We start from the raw sequence: 15605 nt of genomic DNA, 5'->3' as shown, positions 1-15605 counted from the left end.
AGACAGGATAGCCTAGAGTTCAGGAATACTGATACAAAACTGAGGGGGTAACATTTTAGGACCATCCCTATCTAAATTCAAGACCATTCCTTGCTCTCTACAGGTGTTCTCCAAATTTAAATGGTTTTTAAAAAAATCATACAATATGGTATAAAAAACCTAGGAATTAGAAGCATGTGCATGCATGCAAAGTTTTGTAATAATTATGTTAGCAAGCTCACCCTAGTAGATCATGGGCCTATAGCTGCAGCCATGTCTGCTACCTATGGCTTACTGACATTTCAAGCAATGAACTAAAAAGAGCTGACAAGATGCAACTCACTGATTTAAATGCCACTCTCCTACATCTTATTATTTTAAATGCCAGCAAGTCTAAGGAAAATGGCTCCACCATTTTCAATGCTCATACTCTTTAAGGTCAGTTATCTAAAAAGAAACCTTACTTCATGTAAATTATTGCTTTTTACACTAATAAAATAAAAAATGCTGTGCTTAATACAATTCTTACTATATGTCAATTTTGTTAAGCAAACCATCAAGCTAAAGAATAGGAAAAAACAAAGTCTGAAGTTTGACTACACACCAGGAATTAAATATGGTATTCAAAATATACAACAAACCTACCATGAATGATTCTTATCTGTATATCTAATTGTTACTACTTTTCATGGAAATTAAGCCTAAAATATAAATGAATATAAATATAAATATAAATGACTATTATTACCACTATTATTACCACTACACTTAATTCACCAGTTATCTATAGTCAGCATTTGCAGTTATAGCTTTCCTTCCCTTATACCTGTACAGTAATTAAAAATATTAAAAGACAAATGTAAACCAAATCCACAGTCAATACCAAAAGTTTCTTGTATCCTTCCACTGGCTGAAAATTAAAAATTTATACTATCCCCATTCTCATCCACAATTCAATTAGAAAACTTCTGAATTTCAATCAGTTCTCCATTATGACTATGGATGTCCCCAGATGCCCAAGACCATTATAAACAGAAGGATATCCAACTGAATATTTGGGGCAGTAATATAAAAGCCTAGCTAAGGGTAATTTTGCCTTTTTCTGAACTCTTACAGCACATTATCTATACTACTCTGACAGTACTAGTGTTATAACCTGTATTATAATTATTTATGTGTGGGGACACCTAAGTGGTTCAGTTGGTTAAGCATCTGCTTTCAGCCCAGGTCATGATCCCAGGACACTGAGATTGAGTTCCACATCTGGCTCCTTGCTCAGCAGGGCCTTCTTCTCCCTCTGTCTGCCACTCTCCCTGATTCTGCACACGCTCTCTCTTTCTGACAAATAAAAATCTTTAAAAAAACAATTATTTTTGTGTGTGTATATATTTCTTACCTCACCACCTCCAGTAGACTATAAATTTCTTGAAAATAGAATCTGAAGTTAAGACTACTTTTTAATCATTAACAGTACCTTTATTTCAACCGTAGTAGCTGGAATTTTTGGCATAATAAAAATAAAATACATAGCTCCTGATTTTAACTTTAGAAATAAGGAACTGACAAAAATTTTTTGAAAGAGGGGCACCTGTGTGGCTCAGTGGGTTAAGCCTCTGCCTTCTGCTCAGGTCATGATCTCAGGGTCCTGGGATCTAGCCCTGTATCAGGCTCTCTGCTCAGCAGGCAGCCTTCTTCCCCCCCACCTCTCTGCCTGCTTCTCTGCCTGCTTGTGATATCTCTCTGTCAAATAAATGAATAAAATCCTTAAAAACAATTTTTTGAAAGAAAAAAGCAGACTAATATTGTTAAGATGTCAATACTACCTAAACTATCTATAGATTTAAAACATAACTATTATCAAAATCCCAAAGGCATTTTTTTTTTTTTTTTTTTTGCAGAAATACAAAAATCCATCCTAAAATTCCTATGGAAACTCAAGGGACTCCAAAGAGCCAAAATAATCTTGAAAAAGAAGAAAGTTGGAGGTATCGCACTTCCTAATTTCAAAACCTAATATAAAGCTACAGTAATCAAAACAATATGGTACTAGGACGCCTGGGTGGCTCAGTTGCTTAAGTGTATGTGTTTGGCTCAGGTCATGATCCCAGAGTCCTGGGACTGAGTCCCATGTAGGGCTCCTTGCTTGGTGGGGAGCCTGCTTCTTCCTTGGCCTGCCACTCCCTCCTGCTTGTGTGCTCTTTGACAAACAGAAACAACAACCAAAACAACCCCAAAAACAAAAAACCAGTATGGTACTGGCATAAAGACAGACACATAAAATAATGGAATAAAAGAGAGTGCCTGGGTGACTTAGCCAGTTAAATGTCTGCCTCTGGCTCAGGTCACGATGTCAGGGTCCTGAGACTGAGCCCCGCGTCAGGCTCCCTGCTCAGTGAAGAGTCTGCTTCTCCCTCTCCTGCGCTCACATGGGCTCTCTCAAATAGATAAAATTAAAAAAAAAAAAAAAAAAAAAGCATGTGTCCAGATATAAATGACAGAGTGCCACTTAGTGGGAGAAAAAGACTCTTCTGTTCAGCAAATGGTATAGGGAAAATGGGCTACACACATGCAAAAGCATGAAAATAAACTCTTCCCTTATAGCATACACAAATATTAACCTGAAATGGATCAATGACTTAAAACTATAAAATGACTTAAAACCCTTAGAAGAAAATATAGAGGAAAGGCTTCGTAACAATGGATTTGGTAATGATCTTTAAAATGAAACCAAAAGAACAGGCAAAAAAAGGTAAAAATAGATAAACTGGACATCAAATTCAAAAAGCTTCCGTGCATCAAGGGTGTAAAAACGTAACCAACAAAACAGGAGAAAATACTTGTAAATCAATTCTGATAAGGACTTAATATTTAGAAAGAACGTCTACAACTCAACAACAAAAACCCAATTTGATTTTAAAATGGGCAAAAAAAGACTTGATAGATATTTCCCCAAAGAACATGTATAAACGGCCAACAAATACATGAAGAGATGCTCAACGTTACTGAACATAAGGGAATGCAAATCAAAACTACAATGAGATACCACTTCACATCCATTAGAACAGCTACTATAAAAAAACAACAAATAAACAGGAAATAACTAGTGTTAGGATGTGGAAACATTAGAATTTTTATGCACTACCGGTAAGAATGTAAGATGTTGCAGCCAATGTGGAAGAAGAGTTTGGTGGTCCCTCAAAAAATTAAAAACAGAACTACCACATGATCCAGCAATTCCACTTTTGGTATATACCCCAAAGAATTGAAAGCACAGTCTTGAAGAAATATTTGTACACTAATGTTCACAGTGGCATTATTTACAAAAGGTGAAATCATCCAAGTGTCTACTACTGGTGGAACAAACCCACATGTCCATTGTAGGATGAGAAGAGAAAATGTGGTATATATATACACAACAGGATATTACACTGACTTTAAAAAGAAGGAATTTCTGACAAAAGCGGCAACACAGGAAACCTTGAGGACATTATATTAAGTAAAATAAATAAGCCAGTCAGGGAATGACAAATATCTCTTGATTTCACTTATGAGGTACCCACAGTAGTTAAACTCAGGCACAAAAAGTAAATAGCGATTGCGAGGGGCTGGGAGAAGGGGAAATGGGGAGTTATTTAATGGACATAGCTGCAACTGTAAGATCAAACAAATTCTGGTGTTTGGCTGCAACAAAACAAAACAAAACAAAACAAAAAACTGTGAATATACTTAACACTACTGAATTAACACTTAAAAATGGCTAAGACAGTAAACATTATATTAATGTACATTTTAGCAAATTATAAAATAAAAAGAAATACAAAAGGCACAATCTAAATGCTTAGAACAGAAATCTGATAAAGAATAGGGGAAGTGTGTCAGGTTTTGCACTAAGCACAGGGTCTGCTCCAGCTTCTCTCCCTCCTCCTTCGCCCCTCCCCTTCTCCCTTGTTCATGTGCTCTCTCTCTCAAATAAACGAATAAATAAATAAATAAAATCTTGTAAAAGGGGGGGAGGGAGAGAAGCAGAACAAATATGCTCTAAGAGGTGAAAAAACACAAAGAAAGCCTAATATGCAAATACCAGTTCCTAAGAATTGAAAGGAAAAAAGAAGACATACCTACACCAACAGCCAGAAAGAAAAACTGACTCAGCACAAGACATTCAAATGAAACACTGAAGGGGGCTCCATCTAAAATGACTCTATCTAACCTAAATTTTTGTAAAACCAGGAACATTCTAAATTTGCCTGGGGCTTTGATAAATTTTAAAAATCTTCTCCTCAAAAAAACCAAACCAAACCTCAAGCAATATTTCAAAATAGATTTTTCAGAGAATCATAATATTTTAGAGTTGGAAAGTAACTCAAGATCTATTTAAATACCTGAAAAAAACCTGTGTTTTTACACTGACAAAATGTAAATGACACTAACAAAAATAAGATTAAAAAAAAATTTAGACTTCATTTAGTGATTTAGTAATTTCCTACTTAAAAATGCATTGCTGGGGGGCGCCTGGGTGGCTCAGTGGGTTCAATCCTCTGCTTTCAGCTCAGGTCATGATCTCAGGGTCCTGGAATCGAGCCCCTCATCGGGCTCTCTGCTCAGCGGGAAGCCTGCTTTCCCCTCTCTCTCTGCCTATGTGTGATCTCTCTCTGTCAAATAAATAAGTAAAAATCTTAAAAAAAAAAAAAAAAAGCATTGCTGGGAAAGAGAACAAAACTAGAGACATCACACCTCCTGATTACAAATGATATCACAAACGCACAGTAATCAAAACAGTATGGTATTGGCATAAAAACAGATACACAGATCAGTGGAACAGAACAGAAAGCCCAGAAATAAACCCATGCATATACAGGCAATTAATTTACAACAAAGGAGCCAAGAATGTACCACAGGGAAAGGCCAGTCTCTCCAATAAATGATGCTGGGAAGACTGAACAGCCCACATTACAAATAAATGATACTAGACCACTGTCTTAGACCATACATACAAATCTCAAAACAGATTAAAGACTTGTACATAAGTCCTGAAACTGTGTAACTCCCAGAAGAAAATATAGGCAGTAAAGTCCCTTGACATCAGTCTTTGGGATGATTTTTTAGATTTAACACCAACAGCAAAGGTAACAAAAGCAAAAACAAACAACAACAACAAAAAAACCCCAAAACAACAACAACAAAAACCAAACAAACCAAAAAACTGTATCAAATAGGCTTCATCAAACTATAAAGCTTCTGCTCAGAAAGGAAACTATCAACTAAGTAAAAAGGCAACTGGATGAATGGGAGAAAATATTTGCAAATCACGTATCTGTAAGGGATAAGAAATCGATTAAAAATGGGCAGAGGATCTGAAAAGACATTTCTCCCATGACATACGGATGGACAACAGGTACCTGAAAAGATGCTAAACATCAAGAACCATGAGGGAAATGCAAATCACAACTACAAGGAGGTATCACCTCACACCTGCGAGAATGACTATTATCAAAAAGGCAAAAAACAAATGTTGGTGAGAATGTGGAGAAAAGGGGATCCTTATGCACTGCTGGTAGGAATGTAAACTGTACAACCACTATGGAATACAGTATGGACATTCCCCCAAAAATAAAAAATAGAACTATATGATCCAGCAATTCCACTTCTGGGTATGTACCCAAAGAAAATAAAAAAACTAACTTAAAAAGATTTATGTACCCCTATGTTCATTATATGGAAGCAACGTGGGTTGCTTTATCCATTTCATCCGTCAACCCAGGTTGACCTGGGTTGACGGATGAAACAGATAAAGAAAATGTGGTCTAGGGATGCCTGGGTGGCGCACTTGGTTAAGCACTTGGTTAACAGTTCAGATAGTGATCTTGGGCTCATGGGATTGAGCCCCATGTCAGAATTCATGCTCAGCGCCGGGTCCGCTTAAGACTTTCTCACCCTCTCCCTCTGCCCCTCCCCACCATGCTCAAGTTCTCTCTCAAATAAATAAATGTTTATTAAAAAAAAAAGAAGAAGAAAAGAAAAGAATATGGTCTATTAATCTACACACAATGGAAAAGGGACAAAATTCCAATTAGATTTATAAATCTTGGGAAGGTAATGTACAGCATGTATTATCTATAGTTAATAATACTGTATTACATATTTGCAAGTTGCTAAGAGAGCAAATCCTAAAAGTCCTGATCAAAAGAAAAAAATTGTAACTATGTGTGGTGATGAATTTTAACTATGTAATTGTGTGGTGATCATTTTGCAATATATATAAATACTGAATCATTGTTATATATATAAAACTAATGTTATATATCAATTATATCTCTAATTTAAAAAAAATAAAAACAACAATGAAATAGTTAAAAAATGTCACTGTCAGAAGAGACAATTTTACTAATTTTCAAAGTATCTTTTTTTCTGCTCGTGTAACTAGAAAACTGCAAGTAGACGTTCAAATGAGGAGTACAGTTACTACCTATTTCTCCCTTATTGTTTTTTTAAACATCACCTTCATATCTGAGAACTCCTCACTTTTCTTTGACCTCACTGTGAGTTATCCAGGGTTCTTATACTTAGGTATTCTTGCCTCACTTATTTCCTGCCAACTGTTAACTTCTATAATTACACTGATTGTATTCTTATTTCAAAAGGAATCTCCCATTATTATTTAGTAACTAATTTGTCAATTTTCTTTTTTTTTTTTTTTTAAGATGTTATTTATTGGGCACCTGGGTGGCTCAGTGGGTTAAAGCCGCTGCCTTCGGCTCAGGTGATGGTCTCAGGGTCCTGGGATCGAGTCCCACATCGGGCTCTCTGCTCAGCAGGGAGCCTACTTCCTCCTCTCTCTTTCTCTCTCTCTCTTTCTCTCTCTCTCTCTCTGCCTGCCTCTCCATCTACTTGTGATCTCTCTCTGTCAAATAAATAAAATCTTAAAAAAAAAAAAAAAGATGTTATTTATTCATTTGTCAGAGAGAAAGAGCGAGCAAGCAAATACACATGTGTGAGAGGGGCAGGGGGAGAAGCAAGCTCTCCACTGAGCTAGGAGAGCAATGTAGGACTGGGCTCTCCAATGAGCAAGGAGTGCAATGCAGGACTTGATTCAAGAACCCTGGGATCATGAGCTGAGCCAAAGGCAGACACTTAACTGACTAAGCCACCCAGGCATACCTTTGTTGATTTTCTTACAATCTTGCCTTCTTCAACTGTTCCCACCTTTTAATAACCTTAACCTCTTCCTTTATTCCAGATCCTTTTCTTCCAAGGGTATAAACATTACATAAGTTTTCTCCTGCTCCCCACAAAACCTTTACTTAAACCAACTGCCCATTCTTCCTCTGGTCCTGTTCTCTCCTCTCATTCCTGTCAGTGACAACTTTTCAAACTAGTTAACTATTATCCATTTCTTAACTCCCACAACATCTACTTATTCATTAACCCTGTCAGACTTATAGTGTGGCTCCTACAGCCAATATTCTTGAGAAGCTATTCTCTCAAACCTCACTGCAGTATGTTTGGGGGTCGGGTCTCTGTCAACACATTTAGGGCCCATTTGGGGAAACTGCATAGGAGCCCATATTGGTACAACAAACACAACTCATACTCATCACACAGTAGGGGCCAGGGAGGTATCTGATCCAAGATGGGCAACTCATTCATTCTATGATTCTATCTTCCTTTCAATCTGATTCTTCTACTTCCTAAAATGAAGGTCTTCAGCTCTGAGTATTTTGCATTTTATCCCTCATCAAAGATTGATCTGCTCAATATTCCAATCACCACATGTATTCAGAAACCCTACAAATACGTATTCAGCTCAGACCTCTTATTTCAACTCCTTGCCTATTGGACATTTCCAATTAAATGTTTGCTTTCACAACAAACTGCTTTCGCTAATAACCTCATTATCCTTGCTATAAAAATTGGCCAGCACACCTTTCCCCTTCTCAGTTCTCAACTTCTATTAATTCACCATGCTAAGTCATCCTGGCTTGGAAAGCTTAATGTCAGTATCATTTCTCTCACCCTTATTTATAAACTCACTAATCACTAAGTTTCAACACTTCTTTATTCTAGATTCCTTACACACACATCTTCCTTATGTATCTTCACAGCAACAACACTAATTCAGGCTCATTTGCTGTTCATTACAAGAGCTTTCTCTAATTTTCTCATTATAAATTCCTCTGCATTACAACCTAAAAATGACTACCAAACCAATCACTCTAAACACAGAGCCTTTTAGGGTTCAGGATGCATTCTATTTCCTTGATGAAGTGTCATCCACTTCCCCTCTCAAGTGTTTTAGTAATTAAATTTTTTTGTATTACTATCTTTTAGAATATTATATAGTAGAATGAAGGGGATTTTACTCTCAATGTTTCCTACCTAGTTAACTCTCCCTAATTTAAATCTCCTTTAATTGCATTAGTTTAATTATCCATGGTCTCACCAACAGTCCATAAGGAAGAATCAGTGTTTTACTTCTTTGGTATACCCTCTGGCCTACCACAGATCCAAACACTTAATAAATGTGCCAAATGATTAATCTGTTGGTTCACTCTGACCACGTAAAATTTAACACAAGAGAGATAACCACTGACTACTGGTTTATTGAGGCCTTTTGTTTTAGGGAAAAATCTATAGATGAGTAGGAGTTCAAAAAAACCCACTTTGATATTTAACGGGATCCTAGACTGAGCATTGATATACTGAGTCAAATGGGTTTCCTTAATCTTTTAAAATAATCTATCTAAAAGGCCTCTGAAGTACAAGGTTAAGTCTCACAATTTAAACCCAAAGAGTTAATGGAGCAATTAATTCATCATGTACTAACTTGTGGTATCCATTTAACTCTGCCCTGTGTCTATTTAAATCTCATAAATAAGTAACCTTTAAAGCTCTCATATTTGTTTCTTTCTCATCCCTAATAGATATGCACTATATTTTTTTCCCAATGTTCCTTTCATATAGTAAATACTATGAATATTTAATGATCTGTGGTACTCTGGGACAAGATGACAGACAAGTTATATCAAGTACCAGTGAGTATACCCAAACTAATATATTGAACATAAATACATGTTGTGGAATACTATGAGAAAACATTAAGAAGATTCATCATTTGCTCTTACTGTAAACTTTCAATGTGCTAACGTAGCAATAAAAGTAAAATGTTAAAAGGATGTATCTAAACTTCTAATTGTGAGAGGGGGCTGGAGAGATAAGAAGAATAAAACATTGCTTTCAGAGGAAATTATAAAATGTTCAGAATAAATGCAACATGACAGACTAATGATAAATATGAAAAGAATCTCATTACGTGATTCCTCAGCTAACTGGGCAATGAAGGGTATCTGTGTGATCTGGCTCTAAACTTATCTCTGTTTAAATCCAAAAATAAATGTTCTGCTCCACCTATGACATGCCCCTCTCACCTCTGCCTATGTATTTTTCAAAAATGCAGCTCAAGACCTGCCTTCTTAAACAGTCCTAAAATGCTAGTCAAATACTAAACTTATTAACAGTTTTATAACAAATTTCCTTAGAGCACAATTATTTTAGATTTTGGTATAACATCTTATCTCCCATTATCCCTAGTTAGTAAAATATCCATGCTCTTTACGCTACAAGCGCTATCTCTACTGTACTTCAGCAAAACAAGCATAGCTACACCATAGATTTATCACTTAGAGTTAGTCCACTTTTAGGGACAATAAGTACTGAATGCAATGTTTTATTCTTCTTATCTCTCCAAGCCCCTCTCACAATACTCAACTGACTCTTCATACTATCAACACAATTAATAAAAGCCTCAGATGGTTTTTAGTAGATACAGAAATACAGATGTATATGTACATATATTTAAGTAAAAATATGTATTTCCTAGCTCAGGCAACCAAGGAGACCAAGACGTAATAATCCTCTAGTATCAGTAAAGATACCTAGAGCCTAGACCTTGCTTTCTTATACAATTTTCTAAATAGAAGAAACTAAAGTTCCTTGGGGAAATCCAGAGCTGAGACAGAGAAAGCAAAAGTAGTCTGGGATATTTTCTGGTACCAAAAGAGAAAAGAAGTGCTATTAAAAAAAAAAAAAAATTATAGAAACATGTTAAAAAAAGATGAGGAACCAACTTGAAAGAACTCTTAATGGCCAAATCTAGGACACTGAACTATAAAAATGATTGTAATGAATTATAATCCATAGAGTAAGAATCCATGATTCCATATTGATAGGTAAATAAATACATAAATATAGAGGAGAAGGGAAAGGTCTTCCTTAGAGTAGAATTCCAACTAAGAGAAGCAGAATAATAGAAAATCATCATTTGGTAAACACTAGGTAGTAATTTTTCAAGCAACAATCACCAATGGATGCCAAAATTAGTACACGATGAGGAACTAGTATGATGAAAAAGATATTTACAAAATCTTAAAGTACCTCTCCACAAGATACCTATTAAATCTGAAAGTGGAAAAAAATAAAAACCTTACAATAGAGAAAACTGGCAGACATCACCTTAACTAACTGATCGAGGAAAACATCACCAGGTGCTTCCCAATAGGGTGCACTAAGGATCATACGTTATTCTGTGGAATTCTTGCCAAAAATGCATAACCTAAAGTCAATCATGAGGAATCATCAGACAAACCTAAATTGAAGCAACACTGTATAAACCAATGTCAGTATTCTTCAAAATTTATGAAAGGCAAAGCAAAAAATACTATTCCAAACTAAAGGAGACCAAGAATATATGACAATTAAATACAAAGTGTGATCCTAGATTGGATCCTAGACCAGAACCATAACGTTACTGAGATCACTGACTAACTGTGAAAGGTTTATAGATTAAATAATATGGCATCAATGTTAATTTCTTGATTTTTATAACTGTATTGTGGTTATATAAGATGGTAACATTTGGAAAGTTTGGGCAAAGGGTATACATTAGCTCTTTTTACTGTTTTTGCAACTTTTGTAAGTCTAAAATTATTTTTAAAAAGAAGCTAAAAAAAAGTATAAAAGCCTGATGAGTTTGTACATATATAATAGATAACTGTGTGTATATGCTTGTCACGTGTAAGCACTCAAAAATTAGCTATTAATATAATTCAAGTATAGTAAACCTTATTTAGTAAAGTTACTCATTTAGTAAATATTTTATAGAGTGCCCAGTATGTGTCCAACAGAAAAGAAAGAAAGCAGCCAGTGAGGCACGTACTCACTAGTAGATTCTTAGGCATAGCTGAGATTGGCTATTTCAAATACACTCATGTCCATTTACACTGTTTCTCTTCTCTCTTTCAAACTGAGTCATTCCAAGTTCTAGTTTAATTCCTGCTGTTAATGACCCTGTTCCTAGTTATCAAAATGCATGTATTCTAAAAACATGGATCAAATTCAAGCCATATGATGTTGCCTATAATAGTCTCTCAAATCCTTCAAATTTCTTATTTTTAAAACTGGGATACCCTTAACCAACTTTATACAATTCTTGTGAGGATTTAAATAAGAACAAGTAAAAGTAACTGGCACATAGTAGATATTCAAAAAATGTTACTTTCATATCCCTTAAAAATTTCATTTTCTAACCACTATAGAATCTTGAAGGGTAGATCAACAATTGTTTTACTTATCTCCAGGTGAATCCCTGTTCTATTTTCCAAAGAGATTACTCTGTATTTTTTACCTATATATTTTATAAAGTAAATATAAAAAATGGTATGCATTTACTCTATCCATTTTAACAGCTCCTGTATATACTCAAAAGTCCAAAAGAAAAAACATGCATAACCTCTATTTCTTTCCCAACTATCAGACCAATATTTCTAACAGCTTTTCCAAATATCTGGATATCTCATCATGCCACCTTCAAACTCAAGATTCCACTATTATGCTCTATGCTGCCACCTCTTGGCTATTACCATACTCTGCAGAGATTTCCTCCTCTTGGATTCTTAAAGCCAGCCTTAAAAAGCACAAGCTTCAACCCACTGGATATATTTACTTCCACATTCTAGTTCTTTTCAGATGAGATGCTCCAAGTGCCTTCAAAAAGTTTTAGTTCAATCACTTTAAGTCTAACACAATTAGAGATACATAGCTGACAATTTACATCTTCTAATAAGCTTTCTACTTTTCCTATTTTCCGCTATAGATGTTATGGCTGTGTCTGAAAAAAATAAATGCCAAAGATAAATAGTGAAGTGACTAATGGAAAATATCAGCTTTCCAAGAACTAGCTAAATTGCCAAATGGAAATATTCTTTCTAATTAGAAAAGCAACTAGAAATTGAGGAATAAAAATAATAACAGCTATTTTAAATGCTACATGGTTCCATGCCTTGATATTTCTGTCTTCTAAAAATACTCATACAATAGTTTACCACATATAGCAATGGAGAACTCAATTATATTACAAGAATATATTGTACTCAATTACTAAACACAGAAGGGCTTTCTTCCCAACCCTACACTAAAAAAGGTAATTAATAGCTGCTCCTTCTATTCCACCAAAATGCCTCTTAAATGACTTGTTCAATAGCCACAACATGCATGCTTATGCATGCACACACACAGTTTAACGTGATCAATTTCAACTTCACTGATACTTAATTTATGGTCTTTCTCAAACCACACTGAATTTCAAAACACTGTTCACATTAATTCAGTGATAACAGACCATCCTGGATAGTCAAAATAACAACTTTTCATGTAGTAAGCTAGAAAAGGAAACCACACTGAAAAGCTCTTAAGTTGGCTTTCAGATTTTAAAGCAACTTGCTAACAATGGTAAATAATGGTACAGTGGTTACAAGGAGGGTAACAAAGAATACACAACATGGTTCAGTGTTCAGAGGTTGACAATGTACTTCAGAACATAAGACACAAACACGGAAAACGAGGAACAAAAGAAGGCAGACTTTTAATTGACAAATAATTGTTATAGATACTACAACAGTGTGAAGGGTTGAAACAGCAGTAAGAGCAGAAGTATACCACTGATATGGATAGGAGGGTGAACACTTAAACTAAGAATAAGGGCAGAGGAATTTAAGCTATAAAGAACAATTGGTATGCAATGCTACAGTCTAAGTAGCAAAAGCATGTTGTTTACTATGAATGACTGCACCAGTTTATCTGAAAGAAAACTGTACAGAAGACTTGTGGGGTATCATTAAAAAGAGGGCAGCAGCAGAAGTACAAGTGGACTGACCTGTGGAGAGTACTGAGGCAGAGAACATTAGGCTAATGAATCCAGAATACAATGAAAAAAGTCACTGGAAACGGAGCATGGGATAATGTTTCCACACTATTTGAGGGATAAGGGGGGGGGGGAGTTTAAACTTGTAGCAGTGTTTTAAAAGACTGAAGAAAACTAAAAGAGACCAATCATGTTATTTCAGTAGTCTAGAAATAATGTTAACGGTATGAACTACAGTAATGACTATGGGGAAAAAAAAGAATGAAACTCCATATGAGGGAAGAATTTATGGAATCTGGTCAATGATTCTGTTAGAAGCGTACGAGGCAGGGTGAGGAATTAAAAACATTTCCGAAGCTTTAAATCGGGGAACAGGGGGGTGCCTGGGTGGTTAAGTGTCTGCCTTCAGCTCAGGTCATGATCCCAGGGTCCCTGGACTGAATCCCACACTGGGCTCCCTACTCAGTGGGGAGTCTGCTTCTCCCTCCACCCCTATCCCCTGCTCCCTCTCGGTCGCACTCTGACAAATAAATAAGAAATAAATAAAACAGGGAACGCAGACACCTGGGTGGCTCAGTCGGTTAAGCATCTGACTCTTGGTATTAGCTCAGGTTTTGATCTCAGGGTTATGAGGGCAAGCCCACCACTGGGATCCACGCTAGACGTGGAGCCTACTTAAAAAAATAAAATAAAACAAAACAGGGAACAGAAGTACCATTAAAAAAAAAAAAAAAAAGTAAGATAGGAAACTATTATTAATAAATATTTCCAACAACTGAAATGTTTCTAAACCAAAACTCATTAATATTTAACAGAGCAATAAAAACAGAAACCCAAAGGTATAGCCTATTTTTACAATTAAACAGCATTCATGCTCAAATAGTATAAAGTAACATACTAAAGCATAAAGGATAGTTTGTCATAAAGCTATATGAACTGTAACTACTTGACCCATATCCATGTTACTGCTTTTAGAACAAATGACTCCCCATTGCTTGAATTATCGTGTACTTCATATTTAAAATAAACCAATAGTTTGAGATCTAGCTAATTATTCTGCCCAGTGAACTATACCAATAAAGTAATGCATGCTGGGATACAGATTTCTCAATAGACTAATCAACATACTAGAAACAGTCTAAATACCAAAACTGAGTTACTATCAAATCTTTTATAAATAAATAGGGAATCACACCTTCCTTTTCCTATAAATCTTCCAACAAAGTAATCAAATTTTGAAAAAATAAAAACTATAAAACACCACTCTAGGGAAGTTCCACAAGTTTTTTGGTTACCTTTACTTTATCTCTTCTCAAGCAACAGAATAGACAATTTTCATCAAAAGTCCAATCGGAAATGTTTTCAGGTTCACAGTCTGCAAAAATAGTTGGAATACTAAATTAACAGACAAGAAAAGGAAATTTTTAGGAAACAAATGAGAATATAAAAAATATTTATTTTAACAACAAGAACAAAAACCCTAAATAGTAGACGGTTTCCTTATTTGTCTTAAAATTCTTAATAACTGCTCACTAGTATATGTATCTTATTAATATATGTATTTGCATTATCAACACAAAAGGATGCTTACAAGAATACAGCTTTAACTCACATAAAATTGAATAAAAAGGAGATGGAGGCTTAAATCACAAAAATGTCATGTATGTCACGAGGAAGAATTTGAAATACCAAAAGAAAAAAAAAAAAGAATTTGAATACCTTTAAATAAACTGAGATCTTTTAATAATGCAGGTCCAAACAGCCCTTCAAGAATACTTTCAAACCCTGAAAGGATAAGAAAAAATCCAAATTACAATAATACTCCCTATGGAATGTAATATCAATCTGTTGCTGAAAAAATGATAGTGTATTCTGCCAGTTCTCAAGGATCCCCAGGTTATTGAAAGGATGCTGAGGAAAGAGTGTCAATGACAAATTTAAAAGAAGCATTTGCAGTTCTGTCCATGATTAACATTCAATACATATTCAAAGCACATTCAAGAACAATACAAAACAGACACCACTAGAAATAACCAAAGAATGAATGGAAATTCATGGGTTCTCTTTTATCATTTTACAAAAATCCCAATACCTCCCTACATAAATGCCCAACTCCATTTTTCAAAAGGCACCTTTCCCAATAAAAGGTCAAATCGTTTCAAATTTCCACAGCATTCTACATTAATCTAAATAGCATGTTTCTGAATATCAACTGAGTTCATGGGTTTTTCAAGCTAAGTTTTTGAAGAAGCAAAATCCTCACTGAGAACACCTTTATCACTAAAGAAAAAGGTCACAACATAGTATTTTAGAAGAACAACGATGTTGTAATTACTTCACATTGCCACAGTAACTACTTGCTGGTTCTTTTATGAAGGTAGAACCCACTAGCTATACACACAAAAATTCATATATACCTATACATAAATAT

General features: G+C 35.1%; 1 protein-coding gene across 12 annotated transcripts in view; it reads right to left on the bottom strand.

The window, feature by feature from the left end:
* LCOR (ligand dependent nuclear receptor corepressor) overlaps window positions 1-15605 on the bottom strand; it is a 138520-nt gene that overhangs the window by 58257 nt on the left and 64658 nt on the right. For all 12 annotated transcript variants that reach the window (XM_082722134.1, XM_082722139.1, XM_082722131.1 and 9 more), the window contains exons 3-4: window positions 14894-14959; window positions 14470-14549 (exon numbers count right to left, since the gene is read on the bottom strand). Coding sequence is in view for 3 of the 12 variants with exons in the window: in XM_082722129.1 (XP_082578255.1) it covers window positions 14470-14549; window positions 14894-14959 (146 nt within the window). In the remaining 9 variants the exon portion in view is untranslated. The remainder of the gene's footprint in view (window positions 1-14469; window positions 14550-14893; window positions 14960-15605) is intronic.

This window comes from Mustela nivalis (genome assembly GCF_964662115.1).
Source record: "Mustela nivalis genome assembly, chromosome: 2".
NCBI lineage: Eukaryota > Metazoa > Chordata > Mammalia > Carnivora > Mustelidae > Mustela > Mustela nivalis.
The sequence above is the reverse complement of the archived record's forward strand: the minus strand, read 5'-3'. Positions and strand labels throughout refer to the sequence as shown.